Source organism: Lepus europaeus, chromosome 12 (genome assembly GCF_033115175.1).
Source record: "Lepus europaeus isolate LE1 chromosome 12, mLepTim1.pri, whole genome shotgun sequence".
In the NCBI taxonomy this organism is placed as follows: Eukaryota; Metazoa; Chordata; class Mammalia; order Lagomorpha; family Leporidae; genus Lepus; species Lepus europaeus.
The window spans coordinates 59801829-59824600 of record NC_084838.1 but is presented as its reverse complement, the minus strand read 5'-3'; the positions used below and the strand labels follow the sequence as shown (position 1 = coordinate 59824600).

At 42.7% G+C, this 22772-nt stretch overlaps 1 protein-coding gene and 1 pseudogene across 5 annotated transcripts in view; both read left to right on the top strand.

Moving 5' to 3' along the window:
* SNAPC3 (small nuclear RNA activating complex polypeptide 3) overlaps positions 1–22772 on the top strand; it is a 70281-nt gene that overhangs the window by 4699 nt on the left and 42810 nt on the right. For all 5 annotated transcript variants that reach the window (XR_009867643.1, XR_009867645.1, XR_009867644.1 and 2 more), the window contains exon 3: positions 11588–11672. Coding sequence is in view for 1 of the 5 variants with exons in the window: in XM_062208218.1 (XP_062064202.1) it covers positions 11588–11672 (85 nt within the window). In the remaining 4 variants the exon portion in view is untranslated. The remainder of the gene's footprint in view (positions 1–11587; positions 11673–22772) is intronic.
* LOC133771872 (cytochrome b-c1 complex subunit 2, mitochondrial-like) lies at positions 15198–16316 on the top strand (annotated as a pseudogene).

Sequence of the window (22772 nt, the reverse complement as noted above, 5' to 3'; positions counted from 1 at the left end):
GACCCAAGGACTTGGGCCATCCTCCACTGCACTCCCTAGCCACAGCAGAGAGCTGGCCTGGAAGAGGGGCAACCGGGACAGGATCGGTGCCCCGACCGGGACTAGAACCCGGTGTGCCGGCGCCGCAAGGCGGAGGATTAGCCTAGTGAGCCGCGGCGCCGGCCCCAACATTACTTTTAATACAATAGCAGTTTCAGTTAGATTATTTTGTCTGTCCCCCTCACATCTGTGGCCAAGAAAGCCCTGTTTACCCAACTAGTAGGTACAATTTAAAGGATGAAAGGAGTCAGCTTTAGAGTCCTGCGAGAAAAAGACAAAAATAAAATAGAGCATTCAAAACTCTATTCCACCATCATAGAACACCCATTTCTGATATATGTAGGCTTTGTTAGAATTAGGAAAGAGGCCGGCTAATCCTGCACCGGCGGCGCTGGCACCCCCGGTTCTAGTCCCGGTTGGGGCGTCGGATTCTGTCCCAGTTGCTCCTCTTCCAGTCCAGCTCTCTGCTGTGGCCCGGGAAGGCTCCTCTTCCAGTCCAGCTCTCTGCTGTGGCTCGGGAATGCAGTGGAGGATAGCCCAAGTGCTTGGGCCCTGCACCCGCGTGGAGACCAGGAGGAAGCACCTGGCTCCTGGCTTCAGATCAGCGCAGCGCACCGGCCGCAGCGGCCATTTGGGGTGTGAACCAGTGGAAAGGAAGACCTTTCTCTCTGTCTCTCTCTCACTGTCTAACTCTGCCTGTCAAAAAATTTTTTTAAAAATAAAAAAGAATTAGGAAAGAGCATCATTTAGTTGGGAATTTTGTAAACTACCACCTCCTCCCCCACCGTGTAACATAAACATGTCCATGAAGAAGTAAGATCCAAAGAGATCTTACTGCAGAAAATCAGAAAGCAACTGTTCATACAAATTGGCTTGGGAGACTACCTCCCTTCCCCTAGAAAATAACTAGGAAACAGAAGTAAACCTGGACTCCAAACATAATTGAATATGCTCACACAAGTATTTAATGGTGTGGAGATTCCTTAGGTTAGAAACTTTAAAGCTGAAAAAGTAATTGATTAAAAAAGAAATGGTGAGAGCAGGTGCAGAAGTTAAGACATAAACCATGGGACACCTGCATTCCATGTCAAGAATTCCTGGGTTTGAGTCTCACCTCTGCTTCTAATCCAGCTTCCTACTCATAGGCACCGTTGAAAGCAGCAGGTGATGGCTCAGGTTTGTGGTTCCCTGCCACCCACCTGGGAAAACTAGATGGAGGTCCAGGTTCCTGGCTTCAGCCTGGTCCCATCCCAGCGGTTTTAGGCAGTAGATGGAAGATCTCTCTCTGCCTTTCAGTAAAAATGAGAATTAAGAAAGAAGGGGTGGGGGAAGTAAAAGGAAAGAAATGAAAAAATAACACAAAAGTATCTCACAAGCAAAAAAAGTGTGAGACATGCAAGGTAGAATAAACTCAAGTAGAAATTTAATAAGAGGTAGGGCCGGCGCTGTGGCACAGCAGGTTAATGCCCAGGCCTGAAGTGCCGGCATCCCATATGGGTGCCGGTTCCAGACCCAGCTGTTCCACTTCCAATTCAGCTCTCTGCTATGGCCTGGGAAAGCAGTAGAAGATGGCCCAAGTCCTTGGGCAACCCTGCACCCATGTGGGATACCCAGAAGTTCCTGGCTCCTGGCTTCGCATCAGCTCAGCTCCGGCTGTTGGGTACAGTTGGGGGTGTGAACCAGCAGATGGAAGACCCCTCTCTCTTTTTCTGCCTCTCCTCTCTCTCTGTGTAACTCTGACTTTCAAATAAATAAATAAATATTTTTAAAAAAAAGAAATTTAATAAGAGGCGATGAAGAAAGGCATGACAACATCTAAGAGAACTGGAAACTAAATACAAAATTAAAATGAGTTGGGGGAAGTATTAGGAATGGAAGAAAGGCAAAGAAGATAAAGTAGTTATATTATCAGAGTCCCTGAAGAATAAAAATAAAGAAATGGAACAGAACTAACATTAAAAATATAATCTAAGAAAAATTTCCAGCAATGGAAAACAAACTTAAGTCTGCAAATTGAAAGGACTTGCTAAATACCGGGGAAAACTGATCCAGAATTACCAATTCTGGGATTATATCTTAGTAAAACTATTAGGTTTCAGGAATAAAGATAAAATCATAAGGCTTCCAGGCAAAATGAACACATAATTTACAAAGGCAAACTTCCAAGAAGTATTAAACCACAAAAGTGACATACAAATTAAGATCACAAAGTGGCAGTGTTTTTAAGATCTTGAAGTCTGAAATAAGGATTTTATATGCTACTGAGATGTCCCTCAGATATCAAGGTTATAAAAAAAGTTTCCAGCATCCAAGATCCTGAGTAACTGTACCTACTAGCCGTTTCTGAGAAATATACTAGAATATGAGCTTAATGCCTCTGCAGGTGACTAGAAAAGTTTCAGCAGAAGTGCCACTCAGGTGAGGATGAAGAAGGAGACTACAGTGGCTGTGTGTTGAAATGGAGGTTAATATTGCAACTGAGAAGAGGAGAGGAGAGAAGAGGATAATGTGCTAGCCATTGGTGGCTTTAGTGCTGGGGACTGGGGGACTTTAAATAATAAAAGGTAAAATGAGATAATCCAGACTAGAACAAAAGTAGAAATTCCAATCCCCTCTGCCCAATTTCTAAAGTTCTAAAAAGTATATGAGAATACACATCAAAAAAACAGCTATTATGACAAAATCTTTGTGATTGGAAAATACTGTGATAGCATTGAGACTAAGTAACCTAATAAAAGGAGTTTCAGGGACAGGTGTTGTGGCCTGGCATGGTAAGCTGCACTTTAGACTCTTGCATCCCATCTCAGAGTTCCTAGGATTTATTCCCTGTTATTCCACTTCCAATCCAGCTTCCTGCTATTGTGCATCCTGGGAAGGCAGCAAATGATAATAGCTCAAGTGCTTGAGCCCCCCACCACCCATATGAGATCTGTATGGAGTCCTTGGTTCCTGGCTTTGGCCTGGCCCAGCCCTGGCTGTTGTGGGTCCTTGGAGACTGAATCAGTAGAAAAAAGATCTCGCTCGCTCACCCTCTGTCACTATGCCTTTGAAGAGGATAGGTAAGTAGGTAGATGAAACTTTAAAGAAAATAAGTTTCAATTTGGCTTCTAAAACAAAAACCTTGGAAAGATGAAACATATCTAAAATAGTGATTCAGAGAGACTAAAAATAAGGGGTTGGAGAAAAGTTTATCAGGTAAATAGAAAGAAAAATAAAGCAAGAGAAGTGATTCTGATACTAGACAAATAGAATCCAGGCCTCAAAGCATTAGATGTAGCAAAGGACACTTTTTAGAAAATTACTTGTTTGTGAGACAGAGCTCCCATCTGCTGGATCGCTCCCCCAGATATTCACAGGGACCAGGCCAAAGCGGGAAGATAGGGATGCAATCCAGGTTTTCCATGTGGGAGATAGCAAGTGGATTATTTGAGCTATCACCACTGTCTCCTAGGGTCTGCATTGGCAGGAAGGTAGAGTCAGGCCCTAGAGCTAAGAATTGAACAGTTACTCTGATATGGGATATGGGCATCTTAATTGGTATCAATCACTAGGCCCAATAGAACTAGATCCTAAAGAACGTTTTTAAATATATATCTTATGAGGGTATATATACATAAAATTTATAGCCTGAATAGATACCGTATGGCATGTTCACAACAATTATCTATTAGATCACAAAAGAAACATCAATAATGCCCATAAAATAGCAATATTACTAATAATATTCTCTCATTACAGTGACATAAACCTGGAGTTTACCAACAAACACAAAAATCAGACAGGCCCTTCACCTGAAAATTTTAAAACTTATTGAGTAATAACTCCTGGATGAAAGGGAAAATATATTCTGAAATTACAGAATATTAAAAAGGATATTGAAAACACATGGTAGAACATAAGGTAATGTATTTTAAGCAGTAATTAAAGGAAAAGTCAATGCACTAAATATCTATTAATAAAAGTGAGAGAATGCTCAGAAAACTAAAAAGGGACAAACAAGTAAGCCAGGAAAAAAAAAAGGAAATAATAAAGTATAATAAAAGCAGAGATTAATGAGGGAATAATGGGTCTAATTAGTAAATCAAAACACTTTTGAAGTAATTAAAACAGGAGGCTGGTGCTGTGGCGCAGCGCGTTAACACCCTGTCCCAAAGTACCGGCATCCCATATGGGCGCTGGTTCGAGACCCGGCTGCTTTCACTTCTGATCCAGCTCTCTGCTATGGCCTGGTAAAGCAGTGGAAGATGGCCCATGTCCTTGGAGCCCTGCATCAGCATGGGAGACTCGGAAGAGGCTCCTGGCTTCAGATTGAGCAGCTCCAGCCATTGCAGCCGATTAGGGAGTGAACCATCGGAATGAAGACCTCTCTCTCTCTCTCTCTGCCTTTCTCTGTGTAACTCTGCCTTTCAAATAAATAAATGAATCTTAAAAAAAAAAAAAAAAAGCAGATGAAAGCTTAGCCCAGTTGATTAAGACAAAATGGGGGCCGGCGCCGCGGCTCAATAGGCTAATCCTCCGCCTTGCGGTGCCGGCACACCGGGTTCTAGTCCCAGTCGGGGCGCCAGATTCTGTCCCGGTTGCTCCTCTTCCAGTCCAGCTCTCTGCTGTGGCCAGGGAGTGCAGTGGAGGATGGCCCAAGTGCTTGGGCCTTTCACCCGCATGGAAGACCAGGAAAAGCACCTGGCTCCTGGCTTCGGATCAGCGTGGTGCGCCAGCCGCAGCGGCCATTGGAGGGTGAACCAACGGTAAAGGAGGACCTTTCTCTCTGTCTCTCTCACTGTCCACTCTGCCTCCAAAAAAAAACCAAAAAACAAAAAAACAAAAAAAGACAAAATGGGAATTGACACCATTGAAATGAATTTTTAGAATTTGTCCAAGGAAGCCGGCGCCGCGGCTCACTAGGCTAATCCTCCGTCTTGCAGCGCCGGCACACTGGGTTCTAGTCCCGGTCCGGGCACCGGATTCTGTCCTGGTTGCCCCTCTTCCACGCCAGCTCTCTGCTGTGGCCAGGGAGTGCAGTGGACGATGGCCCAAGTGCTTGGGCCCTGCACCCCATGGGAGACCAGGAGAAGCACCTGGCTCCTGCCATCGGATCAGCGCGGTGCGCCGGTCGCAGCGCACCAACCGCGGCGGCCATTGGAGGGTGAACCAACGGCAAAGGAAGACCTTTCTCTCTGTCTCTCTCTCTCTCACTGTCCACTCTGCCTGTCAAAAATTAAAAAAAAAAAAAATTGTCCAAGGTTTGGCAAACTGGCCCCCAGGCTGGCTGTTTCTATATATAGCCACACCTTTTTATTTATATAATATGTTTTGCTTCTTTTTTACTTCAATGGCAAGTTAAATTGTTTTGAGAGAGGTCAGATTGCCCACAGCCTAACTATTTACTATCTGATCTTTTAAGGAAAAGTTTACTTATCCCTGTTCTTCATAAATAAATGATTGATAAATAGAAAATATTGTTAGAGTAATCTCTGCTCTATACAAATAGATTTGGAAACATAGATGAAATAGATAATTTCCTAGGGAAAAACAGGTTACTGAAATTAAGCACATTAGAGTTAGAAAACTTAGATAATATCCATAGAAAACAGAGAAAATTATTTGAGGGGAACTATTCCCGAAAAACTGCAAGTCCAGGTGGTTTCACAGAAGAATTTTATCAAACACTCAAAGACCAGATAGTCCCAGTGTCTTAGTTTTTTTTTAATGAAGCAAACATGATACTGATACTTAAACTTGAAAGCAACAGCACATAGAAAGAAGACTTGATACCAGTATCACTCAACACAGAATAATAGCAGACAGTGTAACACTGTATTAAAAAGATACTATATGGGGAGGTGCTGTGGCACAGCGATTTAAAGCCCTGGCCTGCAGTGCTGGCATTCCATATGGGCACCAGTTCAAGTCCTGGCTGCTCCACTTCTGATCCAGCTCTCTGCTAATTTGCCTGGGAAAGCAGCGGAGGATGTCCTGAATCCTTGGGCCCCTGCACCCATTTGAGAGACCCGAAGGAAGCCCCTGGCCCCTGGCTTCAGATTGCTCAGCTCTGGCCGTTGTGGCCATTTAGGGAATGAACCATTGGGTAGAAGATCTCTCTCTCTCTCTCTCTGTCTCTCTCTGTCTCTGTAACTCTGTCTTTCAAATAAGTAAAATAAATAAAAAAATATATAAAAAGATACTACACAATTGCCAAGTGGAAATTACTTCAGGAATGGAAGGTTAGTTCAAGATGAGACAACTCATTTGATTATTTCCAGAGATGATGAGAAAGCCTTAATACAATTCAGCACCCATTCATGAAAAAATAAATATAACTCAAGGAAACAGATTTTGGAGAGAGATTGTTTCAAAATGATAAAATACATACACTTGAGTCGCAAAGTGTCTTATTTAATAATGAAGCAGCACAGGTAGTCCTGCCAAGATTTGGAACAAGGCAAGCGTGCCCATTTTCTGTACTGTTTTGCAACATTGTCCTACAGATATTAACCATGCACTTTGGCATAGAATAAAGAAAAGTTCTCTATTTAGCTGAAAAATCCCAAAGAAATCAGTGCTAACTCAAAGAAGCAAATAATCTGGTGGAGTGGTAGGATACAAAATTGACATATAAAAATCAGTAATCTTTTTAGATACACTAAGATAAATAGAGTATATAATGGCAGAGGAAATCCCATTTACAATAGCTAAAGTAACATTGAGTACTTGGAAATGAGATGTAACAAGAAATGTGTACACTCCTGTAAGGAAAATTTTTAAATACTGCTGAAAGACTCAGAAGAAGACTTGAACAAATTGAAAGTTACTCCCTGTTCTTAAATAGGATGACTAAACATTATAACAATATCAGTTCTTCCTAAATTAATGCATAAATTAAGTATAAGCCCAATATTTTAATAGAATTATCACTTATTTTATGGAGTTAGACAAGTTGATAATTTCATATGAAAAACATGCAAGAATAGCTAGGAGGAAAATTATGACAGAGTGGCAATTTTATCAGATAGTAAAATATACTACCAAGCCTTTATAATTAAAACAGTAGGTACTGGATCACGAACAAGTAGACCAGTGGAACAGATTAGAAGGTCCAGAGTTAGAGTCAAATACATATGAACATTTAGTATGGCACCACATGTAAGAATAAACTCCGGGGCCAACACTGTGGCATAGCAGGTAAAGCTGCTGCCTGCAGTGCCGGCATCCCATATGGGCGCCGGTTTCAGTCCCGGCTGCTTCACTTCTAATCCAGCTCTCTGCTATGGCCTGGGAAAGCAATGGAGGATGGGCCAAGTCCTTGGGCCCCTGTATCCAGTGGGAGACCCTGAAGAAGCTCCTGGCTTTGGATTGGCGCAGCTCTGGCCGTTGCAGCCAGTTAGGGAGAACCAGTCAATGGAAGACCTCTCTCTCTCTCTCTCTGCCTCTCCTCTCTCTGTGTAACTCTGACTTTCAAATAAATAAATCTTAAAAAAAAAAAATAAATAAAAAGAATAAGCTCCAAGGAGATTATAGAAAATGTAACACCTGAAAGACTTTCCAACTGTGATTTTAAACGAATGATGAAATTGACTACCTAAAAATTAAAAATGTTTGCATGACTAAAGACACTATTAAAGTCAAAAGACAACTGCCAAACTTGGAGAAAATATTTATAATGTGTTCCACAAAGTCCTAATTATCTCTGATGTAGAAGAATTCTTAAAAATTGAACAAAGACCAAAGCTGGGAAAAAGACACAAACCAGTAATTTACAGACAAAAGTAAAAAAAAAAAAAAAAAAAAAAAAAAACTCGTAAACATTTAAAGAAAGCCAAAACACACTTGTAAGAATGTTAAAACTACATGAAGATACCTTTTCTTAACCTTTCAGATTGATACAATTTTTTAAAAAAATATTTATTTATTTACTTTAAAGAGTTACACAGAGAGAAAGAGGTCTTCCAATGGTTCACTCCCCAGTTGGCCACAACAGCTGGAGCTGCGCCAATCTGAAGCCAGGAGCCAGGAGCTTCTTCCAGGTCTCCTACACAGATACAGGGCCCCAGGGACATGGGCCATCTTCCACTGCTTTACCAGGCCATAGCAGAGAGCTGGATCGGAAGTGGAGCAGCTGGGTCTCAAACTGGCACCCATATGGGATGCTGGTTCCTCAGGCCAGGGCGTTAACTCACTGCACCACAGTGCTGGCCCCTCAGATTGGTACAAATTTTAAAAATACACATTCCATTGATGCAGCTTTGGAAACAAACATATTTGGAAGTTGCTTGGGGAGGCAGATTGGTACAGCTCTCCTCTAGGGGAATTTGGCAGTACCCAACACAATTGCATTTGCTCTTACCTTTTGACCCATTATCTGACTTTCAAACTATACTGAAAATACATATGTCAAAGGTTATTCGTTGCAGCATTGTGATTGCAAAATATTTCAGATACCTTAAATTGCTTATGTAGAATAATTTTGAACACTACTTGTGGGAAATCTACACAGTGAAATATCTTGTAGCAATAATAAAGTATGAAAAAGTTATATTCAGGATGTCTGGGTACTAGTTTGTGAAAAAAGCAAAGCTCCTAAGCATGTGCTATCCTTTAGGTATGAAATAAGGTATGGCAGATGTAATTTATCGGCTCTCTTTGACAGATTATTCCTTTTGCCAGCTCTGTTAAAATAGCCCTTGACCCTTTAAATATAAGTGTTTTTCTGTTGCCAGTTGGCACATTATTAGTGTTGTCAGAAAGGGGGATGCGGAGATCTTGTGGATACCTGGGAAGAGTTTTGCTTTCTGGTCCCGCGTGTTGGCTCGGCAGGATCCTGCAGTGCACACAGCTTCCTTTGTGCCAGACTTCTGCAGTACAGTGCACCCAAGGCCCAGCATCTTTCCCAGCCTCCTGCACTCACATTGATACTTCCCTGAACACTTTTGCTGGGACCCTAGGGAGTGGACTTCCAGCCAATTCTGCTGATGCAGCACTTTAGTGACTTCTCTGCCCTCCGCTGTGTTACAGCCATGTCCTCTCTAACACGTCTGGACTTGAATCTTGGCAGGAAGAAATGGACTTCCTTGGGAACTTTTTCTCAGCCTTAGGGAAAGGGTGCTCCTTGTATCTGCTCTTCTTTATTCTTTAGAGTTCCCTTTACTTCTTCCTTGACAATGCTTCATTACTCCAGTCCTCTGTTAAAGTTAGTAATTCCTTAGATTAAGCTTTCTCTATTCAAATTACTGTTTCATTTCTTCCTCTTAATTGAATTTAGACTGGTACAGGAGATAAAATACACAAATATCTGTTCATTTGAACAAAAGAAATGGAACCCAGAGTTGTAGTGATTGGTTGTCTGCAGCAGTTACATGTGAAAGGTATGTAAAGAAGGAGGGAATTCGAACAAGTAAGTGGGGGCAAAGAAACAGTGACACTTGTGACTTTTAAAGTCATAGTCATGTTTCACCCATCTTTCACTTACCTCAGAAATAAAAGGACAGCAAAACCAAGTAGGGGAGCCGGTGCTGTGGCACAGCAGGTTAAAGCCCCAGTCTGCAGTGCTGGCATCCCATATGGCACTGGTTCGAGTTCCCAGCTGCTTCACTTCTGATCTAACTTTCTGCTATGGCCTGGGAAAGCAGTGGAAGATGCCCCAAGCCCTTGGGCCCCTGCACCCATGTGTGAGACCCAGAGGAAGCTCCTAGCTCCTGGCTTCAGACCGGCTCAGCTCAGGCTCTTGTGGCCATTTGGGGAAAGCAGTGGAGAATGGCCGAAGTCCCTGGGCCCTTGCACTCCCATGAGAGACCAGGAAGAAGCTCCTGGCTCCTGGCTTTGGATCGGCCCAGCTCTGGCTGTTGCAGCCATTTAGTGAACCAGTGGTTAGAAGACCCCTCTCTCTGTCTCTACTTCTCCATGTGACTCTGTCTTTCAAATAAATAAAATAATTAAAAAAAAAAAAAAGTGGGAACCAAAATAAAAAACAAAAACTTAGCAGATGAGCCTGATTGCATTATAAATGAAAGCTAACACTGAAGACGATGAGGAAAAGGAACTAAGACTCAAGTCTATATATAAAAGTATATTTTGATATAATGTAAGGCTGGAGACAAAGAAATGTTCTTAATTTTTACCAGTTTTCTTATAAGGGTATATAGGTTAGTAATTCTGTAACTACTTTATTTATTAGAATTGAACAAATGTTAATATGTCAGTAATGAGAGCTGGGCTTGTCACTTGTGGAGAAAGAAGTTGTAAACAAGAAAAGGTTTAAGACTAAAATGAATCCTGTGGTTTTAATTTGCCATCAAAAGTATCAGTATAAACTCGTGGTTTTAAATATGTAGCATAAAAATCCAGAAATACACACATTTGTGCATATATGCACAGGATCATACACATACGTTTGTTTCCTGCCTGTCTCAGTTCAGAGGCTCAACAGTCATCCCAGTAACAATGAAAATGCCTGGCACTCAGATCCTGGCCTCTAAACCAATAGAGGATCTGCACTCCTAGAAGAAGTGGTTGATTCCAGGACCAAGACAAGAAAATTACAAGATGGGCCTTGAACATTTTGTAGTGTCAAAAAGTAAAGAAGTGCATAAAATAAGCATCAGAACTTGTTGAAACAACAGGAGCCAATCTGAGAGGGTTCCTCATGACCAAAGCTGAATAGCTTCAGCAACAAAGTGATTATTGTGTTGGGTTTTAATCCTTTGAATAAAGTAAATATCTATGAATTGGTACTAATTATGATGAAATAAATGGGAGGAGAGGGACAGGTCTTCCTCCTAAAAGAATTCCCAATGGATAAATGTAGAAGGAGGGAAATGGAAAATGGAAAATTACCATTATAGGTGTACTACAGTAACAAATGTTGTGGACAACATCTAGTGATGAATGCTAAAATTCCTTGGTGAAATTAAAGCAAAGGAAGTGTCTAGTGGAGGGACCTGACGGAACTTTACCAAGGTGGACATCAGTAAAATGACATATTTCCATCATAGACCTTCTGGTATGTGAACTCTGATTACATCATTCTTCATGTTTATTCTTGCCCAAATTGCCAAGTTTACTCCAGTGATGAGCAAACAGCAGTCAAATCCACATTGAAGAGCTCTTCAAAAGTGTCAAGATCATGAAAGACAGGAGAGTCTGAGGAACTATAACAGACTGGAGGGAATCAAGGAAAAATGACAGATACAATGGGGGATCCTGTATAGGAATCTGTAATAGAACAAAAGAAATGACATTTAAAATTGTGTGAAATTTGAAAAGGGTCTAATAATTATAATAATAACATAATATTATAGTGATATAATATAGTAATGTTGATTAATTATTATATATGTTATAATATTAATGTTGTTTTCCTGTTCTCGGTAATTTTAGGGTTATATAAGGTATTAATTTAGGGGAGGCTGGGAAAGAGATATAAGGGAACCCTGTACTGTTTTTGCCACTTGAAGTTTAAATTTAGTTCAAAATAAAAAGTTAAAGATGTTTTTTGCAATCCCAGTAAAATATGTTGAACTCTGATTTTTTTTTTTTTTTCTTATATCTACAACAGGATTAGAAAGAGGTTCTTGGAACATCGGGAAGAAACCATAACCATAGATCGCGCCTGCCGACAAGAAACGTTTGCTTATGAGATGGTGAGAGTCTCAGCTCTTTGACCCTTTTCCCATGAACCAGTGAGCTGTTTGTTGCTGACTGTTAGTGATGACTGTATGGTGGCTTTACATAGCTTAGCTTTGGGTATTCTTAGTTGAAAACAAACTAGGGGAACTTCTTAGGCTAGGCTAGGGACTAGTGAGAAAAGAACCGCAGAACTCCTAGGTTTACATACCTTTCAGCTCTCTGCCTTTACCTGTTTTTATTTTATTTTTAGTTTAGTCTTGTTCTCAGGTGAAATTTCTGCCTTGTCATCACCCTACTTCTGATCTTTTTGTTCTGCTCCTCATTTTGGTTCAACCACTTTCATATTCTTTTATTTATTTATTTTTTAGATTTTTTTATTTAGTGATTTTAGAGGGAGAGACAGAGAGAAAGGTCTTCCATCCTCTGGTTCACTCCCCAAATGGCTGCAATGACCAGAGCTGAGCCGATCGAAAGCCAGGAGCCAGGAGCTTCCTCCGGGTCTCCCACATGGGTGCAGGGACCCAAGGACCCGGGCCATCTTCTAATGCTTCCCCAGGCCATAGCAGAGAGCTGGATCAGAAGAGGAGCAGCTGGGATGTGACCTGGTACACATATGGGATACCTGTGCTGCAGGTGGAGGCTTAACCTACTCTGCCCCAGCCCCAGCAATAACTCTGGGGTCTCCTCTTGCAGAGCCTGCTAACCTCTATTCTACTATTTCTCTCTGTGAATTTGCCTATTCTAGAGGCCTCATATAAGTAGAACCGTAACAATATTTGCCCTTTTGTGTATATTATAATGCTTTAAAGGTTCATCCATGTTACATCATGTATCAGAATTTCATTCTTTAACTTCATTCCTGTTTAATAATACTGTATTGTATGTTATCCATCTGTTGATGGACATTTGGGTTGTTTCTACCTTTTGGCTATTTTAAATAATGCTTTTGAGCCTGTTGATATATAAGTATCTGTTTGAGTCCTTGTTTACAATTCTTTTGGTTATATATTATACCAAGAAGTGGAATTGCTAAGTCATATGGTAATACTATATTTAAATACTGAGGAAATACCGAACTGTTTTCCTTTGCAGCTGCACCATTCATTTTCCATTCACATCAGCAATATATGAAGCTTTTAATTTCTCCATATCCTTTTCAATATTTATTTTTTGTTATTGTTTTAAAAAATAGCCATCCTAGTGGGTGCAAATGAAATGGTGTCCTATTGTGGTTTTTACTTGCATTTCTCCAACAACTAATCATGGTGAGCATCTTGCCACTTAATTATTATTGGCTATTTTATATTTTTAAGAAAATTGTCTATTCAAGTTCTTTGCCCATTTTTTAATTGAGCTGTTTGTCTTATTGAGATGTAAGAGTTGTCTATTCTGGATAATAGACCCTTACTGCAGATACTGGTTTTTTTTTTGTTTTGTTTTTTGTTTTTTTTTGACAGGCAGAGTGGACAGTGAGAGAGAAAGGTCTTCCTTTTTGCTGGTGGTTCACCCTCCAATGGCCGCCGTGGTTGGTGCTCTGCGGCCGGCGCACCGCGCTGATCCGATGGCAGGAGCCAGGTGCTTCTCCTGGTCTCCCATGGGGTTCAGGGCCCAAGCACTTGGGCCATCCTCCACTGCACTCCATGGCCACAGCAGAGAGCTGGCCTGGAAGAGGGGCAACCGGGACAGGATCGGTGCCCCAACCGGGACTAGAACCCGGTATGCCGGCGCCTCAAGGCGGAGGATTAGCTTAGTGAGCCGCGGCGCCGGCGGTTTTTTTTTTTTTTTTTTTTTTAAGATTTATTTTTTATTTATTTGAAAGGCAGAGTTACAGAGAGAGAGAGAGACATTCCATCCACTAGTTCACTCCCCAAATGGCTGCAGTGGCTGGGTCTGGGCCAGACTGAAGCCCAGAGCTTCATCCAGGGCTCCCACATGGGTGGAGGGGCTGAAGTAATTAGGCTATCTTCTACTGCTTTCCTAGGCCATAGCAGAGAGCTGGATGCGAAGAGGAGCAGCCGGGACATGAACTGGTGCCCATATGGGATGCCAGCCTGTGGGCAGAGGTTTAACCTACTATGCCACTGTGCCGACTCCTCTATGTCAGAATTTTTAATGAAGACTACATTGTTCAAGCAGAACGAGCCCTGCTGCTCTCCCTTTTCTACATTCTGGACATTCCTCTAACCCTTTCTTTTTTTTTTTTTTAAGAATTATTTTATTTATTTGAAAGAGTTACAGAGAGAGGTAGAGTCAGAGAGTTCCGCTGGTTCACTCCCCAAATGACCACAACGGCCAGAGCTGAGCTGTTCTGCAGCCAGGAGCCAGGAGCTTCTTCTGGGTCTCTCATGTGGGTGCTAGGGCCCAAGGACTTGGGCCATTTCTGCTGCTTTCCCAGGCCATAGCAGAGAGCTGGATCAGAAGTGGAGCCTCCAGGACTCAAACTGGCACCCATATGGGATGCTGGCATTGAAGGCGACGCCTTTACCCACAGTGCCGGCCCCAGCTGCTCCATTTCTAATCCAGCTCCAAGCTAGTGTGCCTAGGAAGGCAATGAAGAATAACCTTAGTACTTGAATTCCTGCTACTCATCTGGAAGATCCAGATGGAGCACTGGACTCCCGCCTTCAGCCTGGACCAACCCTACCCATTGTGTAAATTTGTGAACCAGTAGATGGAATCAGTCAGACTGTGTGTGTGTGTGTGTGTGTGTGTGACTCTCACTCTTCCCTTCAAACAAGTAAATATATTTTATTTGAAAGGCAGAGAGACAAGGGGGGAGGGAGGGAGAGAGAGGAAAAGAGGGAGAGGGAGAGAGGGAAAGAGAGAGATCCTCCATTTACTGGTTCACTCCCCAAAAATCCACAATGGCCGGAGCTGAGTCAGTCTGGAGCCAGGAGCTTCTTATGGGTTTCCCATGTGGGTGCAGGACCCAAGGATTTGGGCCATTTCTGCTGCTTTCCCAGGCCATAGCAAGAGCTGGATCAGAAGTGGAGCACCCACGCCTGGAACTGGCGCCCATTTGGGATGCCGGCACCGCGGGTGGTGATTTCACCTGCTATGCAACAGCACTGGCCCCTAAGTAAATCTTTAAAAACAAAAAAAGGATAGTTTGAGGGGCAGTCACTGTGGTGCAGCAGGATAAGTCACTGTTGGCGCTCCCACATCCCACATTGGAGTGCCTGGTTTCAGTCCTGTTTACTCCACTTTTCTGATCCAGCTTCTGCTGATGCACACGCTGGGCGGCAGTGGGTGATGGCCCAAGTACCCACATGGGAGACCCAGATGGCTTCAACCTGGCTCAGGCATTTGAGTGTAAGCCAGTAGATAGAAGATTTTCTCTTTCTGTCTTTCAAATTAATAAATCAGCATTAAAAAAGTTGGCTTATTTATTAAAGCAGGGAGTAGATATGAGGTCTCCAACAGTTTAGGATCCTCTCATTGGCAGTGTCTACCTCTAGCTGGACTACAGAAGGTGGGTCATCTTTCAAGATAACAAGTAGAATTGAAGTGGTTGGTGGTAAATTAAGTTTGACCGCAACATGGGAAAACATGGCATATATAGTGTGGAATGCCTGGGGCTGGTATAAATATTCTAATGAAGTCCTTGCTCATTGTCACCATAGCACTGGAATTTTGTGTTAGAAAGTAGCTGCCATTGAGTCTCTTAGGTAAGGATTGACACAGTTGGGGCTTTTCAACATCCATAGGCTCCAGTCATTGAAAATTTGCTTGCTATGGCTTACAGGAATGCCTCAGCCAGTTCCTTGTACTGTCCTGACTGTAGAATTGGAAAAATGACATCAGAGTAGTAACTACTATGTTTAAAACCATTACACAAGTGCAAGAATGGATTTGATGGGATTTGGTGTGACTCATGCTCTAAGGCAAGTCCCTGAGTTTCCATAGTGAGGGGTGGGCTTGGTTTATCTGATGCTAAGGTCAAATACTGTGGAGGTGAAATTCAAGAACAGACTGGAGACAGTCTTGTCCATGCTGATGCATTTAGTGTTCTCTTTAGCATGTCGTCAGTGCTGGACCACTTGTCAAGAGGGGCAGCCATGCCACCAGCCCTCTATACTAGTCCATTTGCAAGGGAGTTCACGAGCCGTCTGATGTTTCTACTTTTAACCCCAGTTACTGAGATTCTAGACTCATGAATTTACAGTATCTCCTTAGCAGCAGCTGCTGTAGATGTTCCTGCAGCTCCCTTTAACCAAGTAAAACTAATTGCTCCAGGAAACCTGCCCGATATAGATGTTCCAGCTGCCAGGAACAAGCTGAAAGCTGAATACATAATGTCACTGGTGTCTTCTGAGGGTTTCCTGGGTGAAGCTGAGTCAGGCTCTAGCTGCTGGTTAGGCGTCAGAGTCCACAGTCCCTGAGCAGACTGACTTGGTGGCTGATGATGCCATAAATACTGCCAAGAAGTTTGTGGGTAGAAGTCAGTGGCAGCAGATGGAAACTTGGGGCGTTTGCCTTTTGTTGATGAGTTGTAATCCTGAAGCACATATTACCGGAGAGAGCTGAACATTTTCTCTCCCCAGAGCAGCAAATACATGAAAGTGAGAAGTATCTAAAATAACAGTTATCTTTTTTTCCCCACTGAGGTAAAATATTTTAAAGCATATATGCAAGTAATTATTCGCAGCTGAATTAAAGTCAACAAAAATTTCCAGTTAAATGTTTTTCTTGCATTTTTCCTAGCTAATCAACAGTATTTGTTATATGCTAAGACTTTTGTTTTAAATGCATGAGATAGGAATATAATAATTGTATAAAAGTATCAATAATTATTAAAATTAATACTATCTAGTTCTTAAAAAATTCCAGATTCTTACATTGTTTCAATATAAAAGCATATTGGATATCTGTCATTTTAGATAACAACAGTTAACTGTTCTGGTTTGTTTGCCTTTTTTACAATAAAATTATTTCTGAGAAACCTTTCCATCCATGTAGTTTTTCATAATAGGGCTTTTCCATTAACTTTTTTTTTTAAAGATTTATTTATTTTATTTGAAAGAGTTACACAGAGAGAGGAGAGGCAGAGCTGAGGGAGGGAGGGGGAAGGGAGGAAGGAAAAGAGAGAGGTCTTCCATCCGAATGGTTCACTCCCCAGTTGGCTGCAGCGGCCCGGGCAGTGATCAGGAGCCGGGAGCTTCTTCCAGGTCTCCCACTGGGTGCAGGGGCCCAAGCACTTGGGCCATCCTCCACTGCTTTCCCAGGCCATAGCAGAGAGCTGGATCAGAAGTGGAGCAGCCAGGACTAGAACTGGCACCCATATGGGATGCCGGCGCTTCAGGCCAGGGTGTTTACCCGCTGCGCCACAGCGCTGGCCCCTACGTGAACTTTAATAATAATTTTTACTTGTTCATTTGAAAGAGAAAGATGTATAAACAGAGTTGTCGCCTGCTGGTTAACTCCCCAAATGCCTGCAATGGCCAATACTGGGCCAAGCCAAAGTCAGGACACAAGAACTCAATCCAGATCTCCCACGAGTGTGGCAGGAACCCAATCACTTGAGCCATCACTGCTGCCTCTCAGTGTCTGCATTGTCAAGAAACTGGAATCAGGAGCTAGAGACAGGTATCAAACCCAGGTATTGTTGTTTGAAATACGTGTATCTTGACAGAGGCATCTTAACTGGCAGTTCATATGCCCACCCCTCCATGAATTTTTTGGAGTATCCTTGTATGTCTGATGTAAGACTTTCACTTCATCCTTTCACATGTAGATATTTTTCTTAGCATCACTTGTTGAAAAGACCATCCTTTCCCTATTGAATGATCTTGGCACCTTTGCCAAAAGTTGGTTGACTACACAATTTCTTCTGTTCAGTTCCATAACAGCCCTGTTTTAATTACAGTAGGCTTAGGTTTGTAGTAACTTCTGAAATCAGGAAGTGTGAATTCCCCAACTTTATTTTTCAAGATTTTTTTTTTTTGACTATGCAGAGTCTCTTGAAATTTCATATGAATTTTAGCATGGTGGTTTTTCTATTTTTGTTTAAAAAAAAAAAGACTATTGGAATTTTGATAGGGATTGCATTGATTCTGGAGACCACTTTGGGGAGTATTGACATCTTAAGAATATTAAATCTTTCAGTCATGAGCAAGAGATACATATTTTCATTTATTTAGGTTTCTTTAATTTCTTTCACCAATATATATCTGTTTTTAAGATTAAAGAGAGATCTTCATCCACTGAGTCACTATCCCGACAGCTAGGGCTGGCCTAGGCTGAAACCAGGAACCTGGAACTCCATTTCATTTTTGTGTATTAATTTTGTATCCTTCAACTTTACTACACTTATTGATTAGCTCTAACCTTTTTTGTGTGTGCATGGATTCTTTAGGGTTTTGTACTTACTAGATCATGTCATATGCAAGTAGAGATAATTTTATTTCTTCCTTTCCAATTTGCCCTCTCTTCTTCCTTCTTCCTTTCTTACCACTCTGGCTAGAATTTCCAGTACTATTGATATGTTGCTGTTGATAGATCACATCCTGCTCCTGATACTAACACAGCGGGGCGGGGGGTGGGGGGTGGGGGGATGGAGTTTCAGGCTTTGACCAATTAATATGATGTTAGTTGTCGCTTTCTTTCATACATGGCTATTATCATACTGAGGAAGTTCCTTTCTGTTGTTGAGTTTATTTATTTTTTTTTCAGGAAAGGGTATAAGTTTTTTGTTTTTTGTTTTTTTTTGACAGGCAGAGTGGATAGAGAGAGAGAGAGACAGAAAGGTCTTCCTTTTGCCGTTGGTTCACCCTCCAGTGGCCGCTGCGGCCGGCTCATCTCATTGATCCGAAGCCAAGAGCCAGGTGCTTCTCCTGGTCTCCCATGCGGGTGCAGGGCCCAAGGACTTGGGCCATCCTCCACTGCCTTCCTGGGCCATAGCAGAGAGCTGGCCTGGAAGAGGGGCAACCGGGATAGAATCCGGCGCCCCGACTGGGACTAGAATCTGGTGTGCTGGCGCCGCAAGGCGGAGGATTAGCCTGTTAAGCCACGGCGCCGGCCCAAGGGTATAAGATTTTATCAGATGTTTTTCTGCAGCAGTTGAGATGATATGGTTGTTTTTCCAAGTATTCTGTCAGTGTGGTGTATTCAAATGATTGGTTTGCTAATGTGAAATTGCCCTTGCTTTCCAAGGATAGACCTCATTTGGTTGTAGTGTATACTACTGAATTTGGCTTGCTAGTATTCTGTGGGATTATGCATTGATTTTCTATGGGACATTGGCCTGTAGTTTTAATAGTGACCCTCCCTCCCCTTTTTAAAAGATTTACTTATTTATTTGAAAGGCAGAATTGCAGAGAGAGAGGCAGAGAGAGAGAGAGAGGTCTTCCATCCTCTGGATCTGTCCCCAAATGGCCACAACTGCTGAAGCTGGGCCAATCTGGAGCCAGGAGCCTGGAGCTTCTTCTGGGTCTACCACAAGGGTGCAGGGGCCCAAGTATTTGGGCCATCTTCTGCTTTCCCAGGCCATAGCAGAGAGCTGGATTGGAAGTGGAGCAGCTGGGACTCTATCTGGCTCCCATGTAGGATGCTGGCACTGCAGGTGGTGGCTTTACCTGTTACACCACACACACACCTGTTACACACACACACCCAGCCTCCCTGCTTTTTAAAGATAGATTTATTTATTTGAAAGAGTTACAGAGGGAGCGGGAGAGACATAGAGAAAGAGAGTTCATTCGCTGGTTCACTCCCCAAATGATCACAATAGTTGGGACTCAGCTAAGTTGAAGTCAGGAGCCTGAAAATCCATCCACATTTCCCACATGGGTGGCAGAGCCCAAGTACTTGGCCATCTTCTGCTGCCTTCCTTGGTGCGTTAGCAGGGAGCTGAGTAAAAAGTGGAGCAAGGGGTGGTGTTGTGGCATATTAGGTAAAGCTGCCACCTCCAGTGCTGGCTTCTCATGTGGCTACTGATTTGGGGCCCAGATGCTCCACTTTTGATCCAGTTCCCTGCTGGTGGCCTAAGAAAACAATAGAAGATGGCCTAAGTGCTTGGGCCCCTGTATCCATGTAGGAGACATGGGTAAAGCACCTGGTGCCTGGCTTCAGCCTGGCCCAACCCTGGCTGTTGCAGCCATTTAGGGAGTGAACCAATTGATGGAAGATCTCTCTGTCTCTCCCTCTCTCTAATTCTTTTAAATAAATAAATGTATTTAACAAAAGGGATTTATTTATTTAAAAGGCAGAGTTGCACAGAGAAATCTTCCATTTGCTCATTCACTCCCCAGATGGCCGCAACAGCCAGAGCTGGGCCAGTCAGAATCCAGGAGCTTCATCCGGGTCTCCCATGGTGGTGGTGGGGAGTGGTGAGCAAGTACTTGGGCCATCTTCTGCTTTCCCAGGAGCATTAGCAGGGAGCTGGATTGGAAGTGGAGCAGCTGTGACTAGAACCGGTACCCAAATTGGATGCCGGTGCCACAGGTGGTGGCTTTATCGACTATCCCACAGCGCTAGCCCCTACTGTTTGTTTGGTTATGTTTTGTTTTTGTTTTTTAGATTTTATTCTTTTATTTGGGACGTAGAGTTACAGAGAGAGGGGGAAATAGAGAGAAGAAAGGTCTTCCATATACTGGTTCACTCCCCAAATGGCCACAACTGAACTGATCTGAAGCCAGGAGCCAGGAGCTTCTTCTGGCACCAGAGGAGGAGGTGGCTTAGCCTACTACATCACAAGGCGGGTCACTGCTGTTGTGCTTTAATTTTCATTTGCTTCAGAGTACTTTGTAGTCCCCTTGTGTTTTTTCCTTTAATCTATTGGTTTTTTTTTTTTAATTAAACTTTTATTTAATGAATATAAATTTCCAAAGTACAGCTTATGGGTTACAATGGCTTCCCCCTCCCAAAACTTCCCTCCCACCCACAACCCTCCCCTTTCCCGCTCCCTCTCCCCTTCCAATCACATCATGATTCATTTTCAATTCTCTTTATATACAAAAGATCAGTTTAGTATATATTAATCTATTGGTTTTAAGAGTGTGCTGTTTGAGGCAGATATTTGGCACAGCAGTTAAGATACCTGTTGTGGACACCCAAATCCCACCTGGGAGTGCCTGGCCTAGAGTCCCAGCTGTGCTTCCAATTCCAGCATCCTGCTGATATGCACCCTGGAATGCAGCAAGTGATGGCTCAAGTCGTTGGGTCCCTGCCACCCAAGTGGGAGACCTGGATTGAGTTCCTGGCTGCTGCCTTCAGGGTGACAGAGATTGGTAAATCGGGTTTAAAAACATGGCCCATTTATATGCTATCTATGAGACTCACTTTAGATATAAAAACACAAACAGGTTGTAAGTAAAAAGAAAAAGATACTCCATGCAAGTAATAGCCAAAAGATATCTGCTGACTGTATTATTATCTATAAAATAGACTTTAAGCCAAAAAAGTACCTCAGAGACTTTGGAAGGTAGAGAGGAGAGGCGATAGGAGAGATTAGCCAGTAAGTACAAAGATACAGTTCGATAGGAGGAATAAGTTCTGATGTTTATTGCACAGTAGAGTGACCAGAGTTAAAAGTAATGTTACATACTTTTTGAAATAGCTAGAAGAGGGGATTATGAGTGCTTTTATTATAAGAAATGATGAATATTTGAGGTGATGGGTATGCTAATTACTCTGATTTGATTATTGCATAAATGTAAACCTGCACTGAGATAGCACATTGTACCCCATACATATGTACAGTATGTGTCAATGATATTTTTTACATTTTTACTAATAGAAAGAGAATAGATTGCATGTGTTTCGTAGATACAATTAAAAAAAACAAAAGATTTTATTTATTTGAGAGGTAGAGTTAGAGACAGAGAGGTCTTCCATCCACTGGTTCACTCACCCAATGGCCACAATGACCAGAACTGGGCCAATCAGAATCCAAGAGCCAGAAGCTTCTTTCAGGTCTCCCACAAGTGCTTGGGCCACCTTCTGCTGCTTTCCCTGGCCATAGCAGAGAACTGGATCAGAAGTGGAGTAGGCGGGTCTTGAACTGGCACCCATATGGGATGCTGGCTCTGCAGGCGGTGGCTTTTTACCTGCTACTCCACAGCACCAGCCCCCAAATGTATCTTCTTCTTCTTCTTCTTTTTTTTTTTTTTAAGATTTATTTATTTATTTGAAAGAGTTACAGAGAGAGGTAGAGACAGAGAGGACTTCCATCCGCTGGTTCACTCCCCAGATGGCCACAGCGGCCGGAGCTGCGCCAATTCAAAGCCAGGAGCCAGGAGCTTCTTCTGGGTCTCCCACGTGGGTGCAGGGCCCAAGGACTTGGGCCATCTTCTACTGCTATCCCAGGCCATAGCAGAGAGCTGGACTGGAAGAGGAGCAACCGGGACTAGAACCTGGCACCCATATGGGATGCTGGTGCTGCCCCCCCCCCCCCAGCATTCTTGATTAGAATAATTAATTAAAATCTTTGGCCAGTAATTTCAGTGTTTGGGCTTTCTCAGGATTGGTTCCTCTGATTTTCCTGTTAATGTGTTTTCTAAGTTTTTGTTGAGAACTGGATATGTGAAAATGATTTTTCTTCCTGAGGCTGCAGCTGCCTGGCCTCTTCTGTTTTTGCAGCATGTATACTCTTGTGTGTGGCCACTGACATTTCTGTTGTGTTACTTCTGTGGTCAGTCAGTGACCTGACAATGAATTCCTTAAATGTTTGGCTCCAAAAAGAAAAAAAGGGTCCTGTCTCTTAGTTTTCAAGTCGATGGTGCTGGGGAAAGCTGCTGCCACCAAGGGAGCCCAAACCAAGGCAGGCATCCGAATCGGGACCACCCGTATATAGCCATCAGTTTTGGGGAGCTAGGTTCTTCACTGCCTGTCTGGGTACCAGCCAACTGTTCCGACAACTCGGGCTGCTGTTTCCACATCTGCTTTGGGACTGAGGAATGCAGTAGCTTCTGTCATCATCAAGTACCCTTGCTGTTACAAGTCTCTGGCTAGGTTCCAGAATCCTAAAACAGTTGATTACAGTTTCTCTGGCTTAATACTTGCTTCAGTAAAGGAACAACTTCTAAAGCTTCCTACTCTGCCATTTTATGTGACATCATTCCCACTTTTTTTTTTTTTTTTCAAGATTTATTTATTTGAAAGGTAGAGTTACAGAG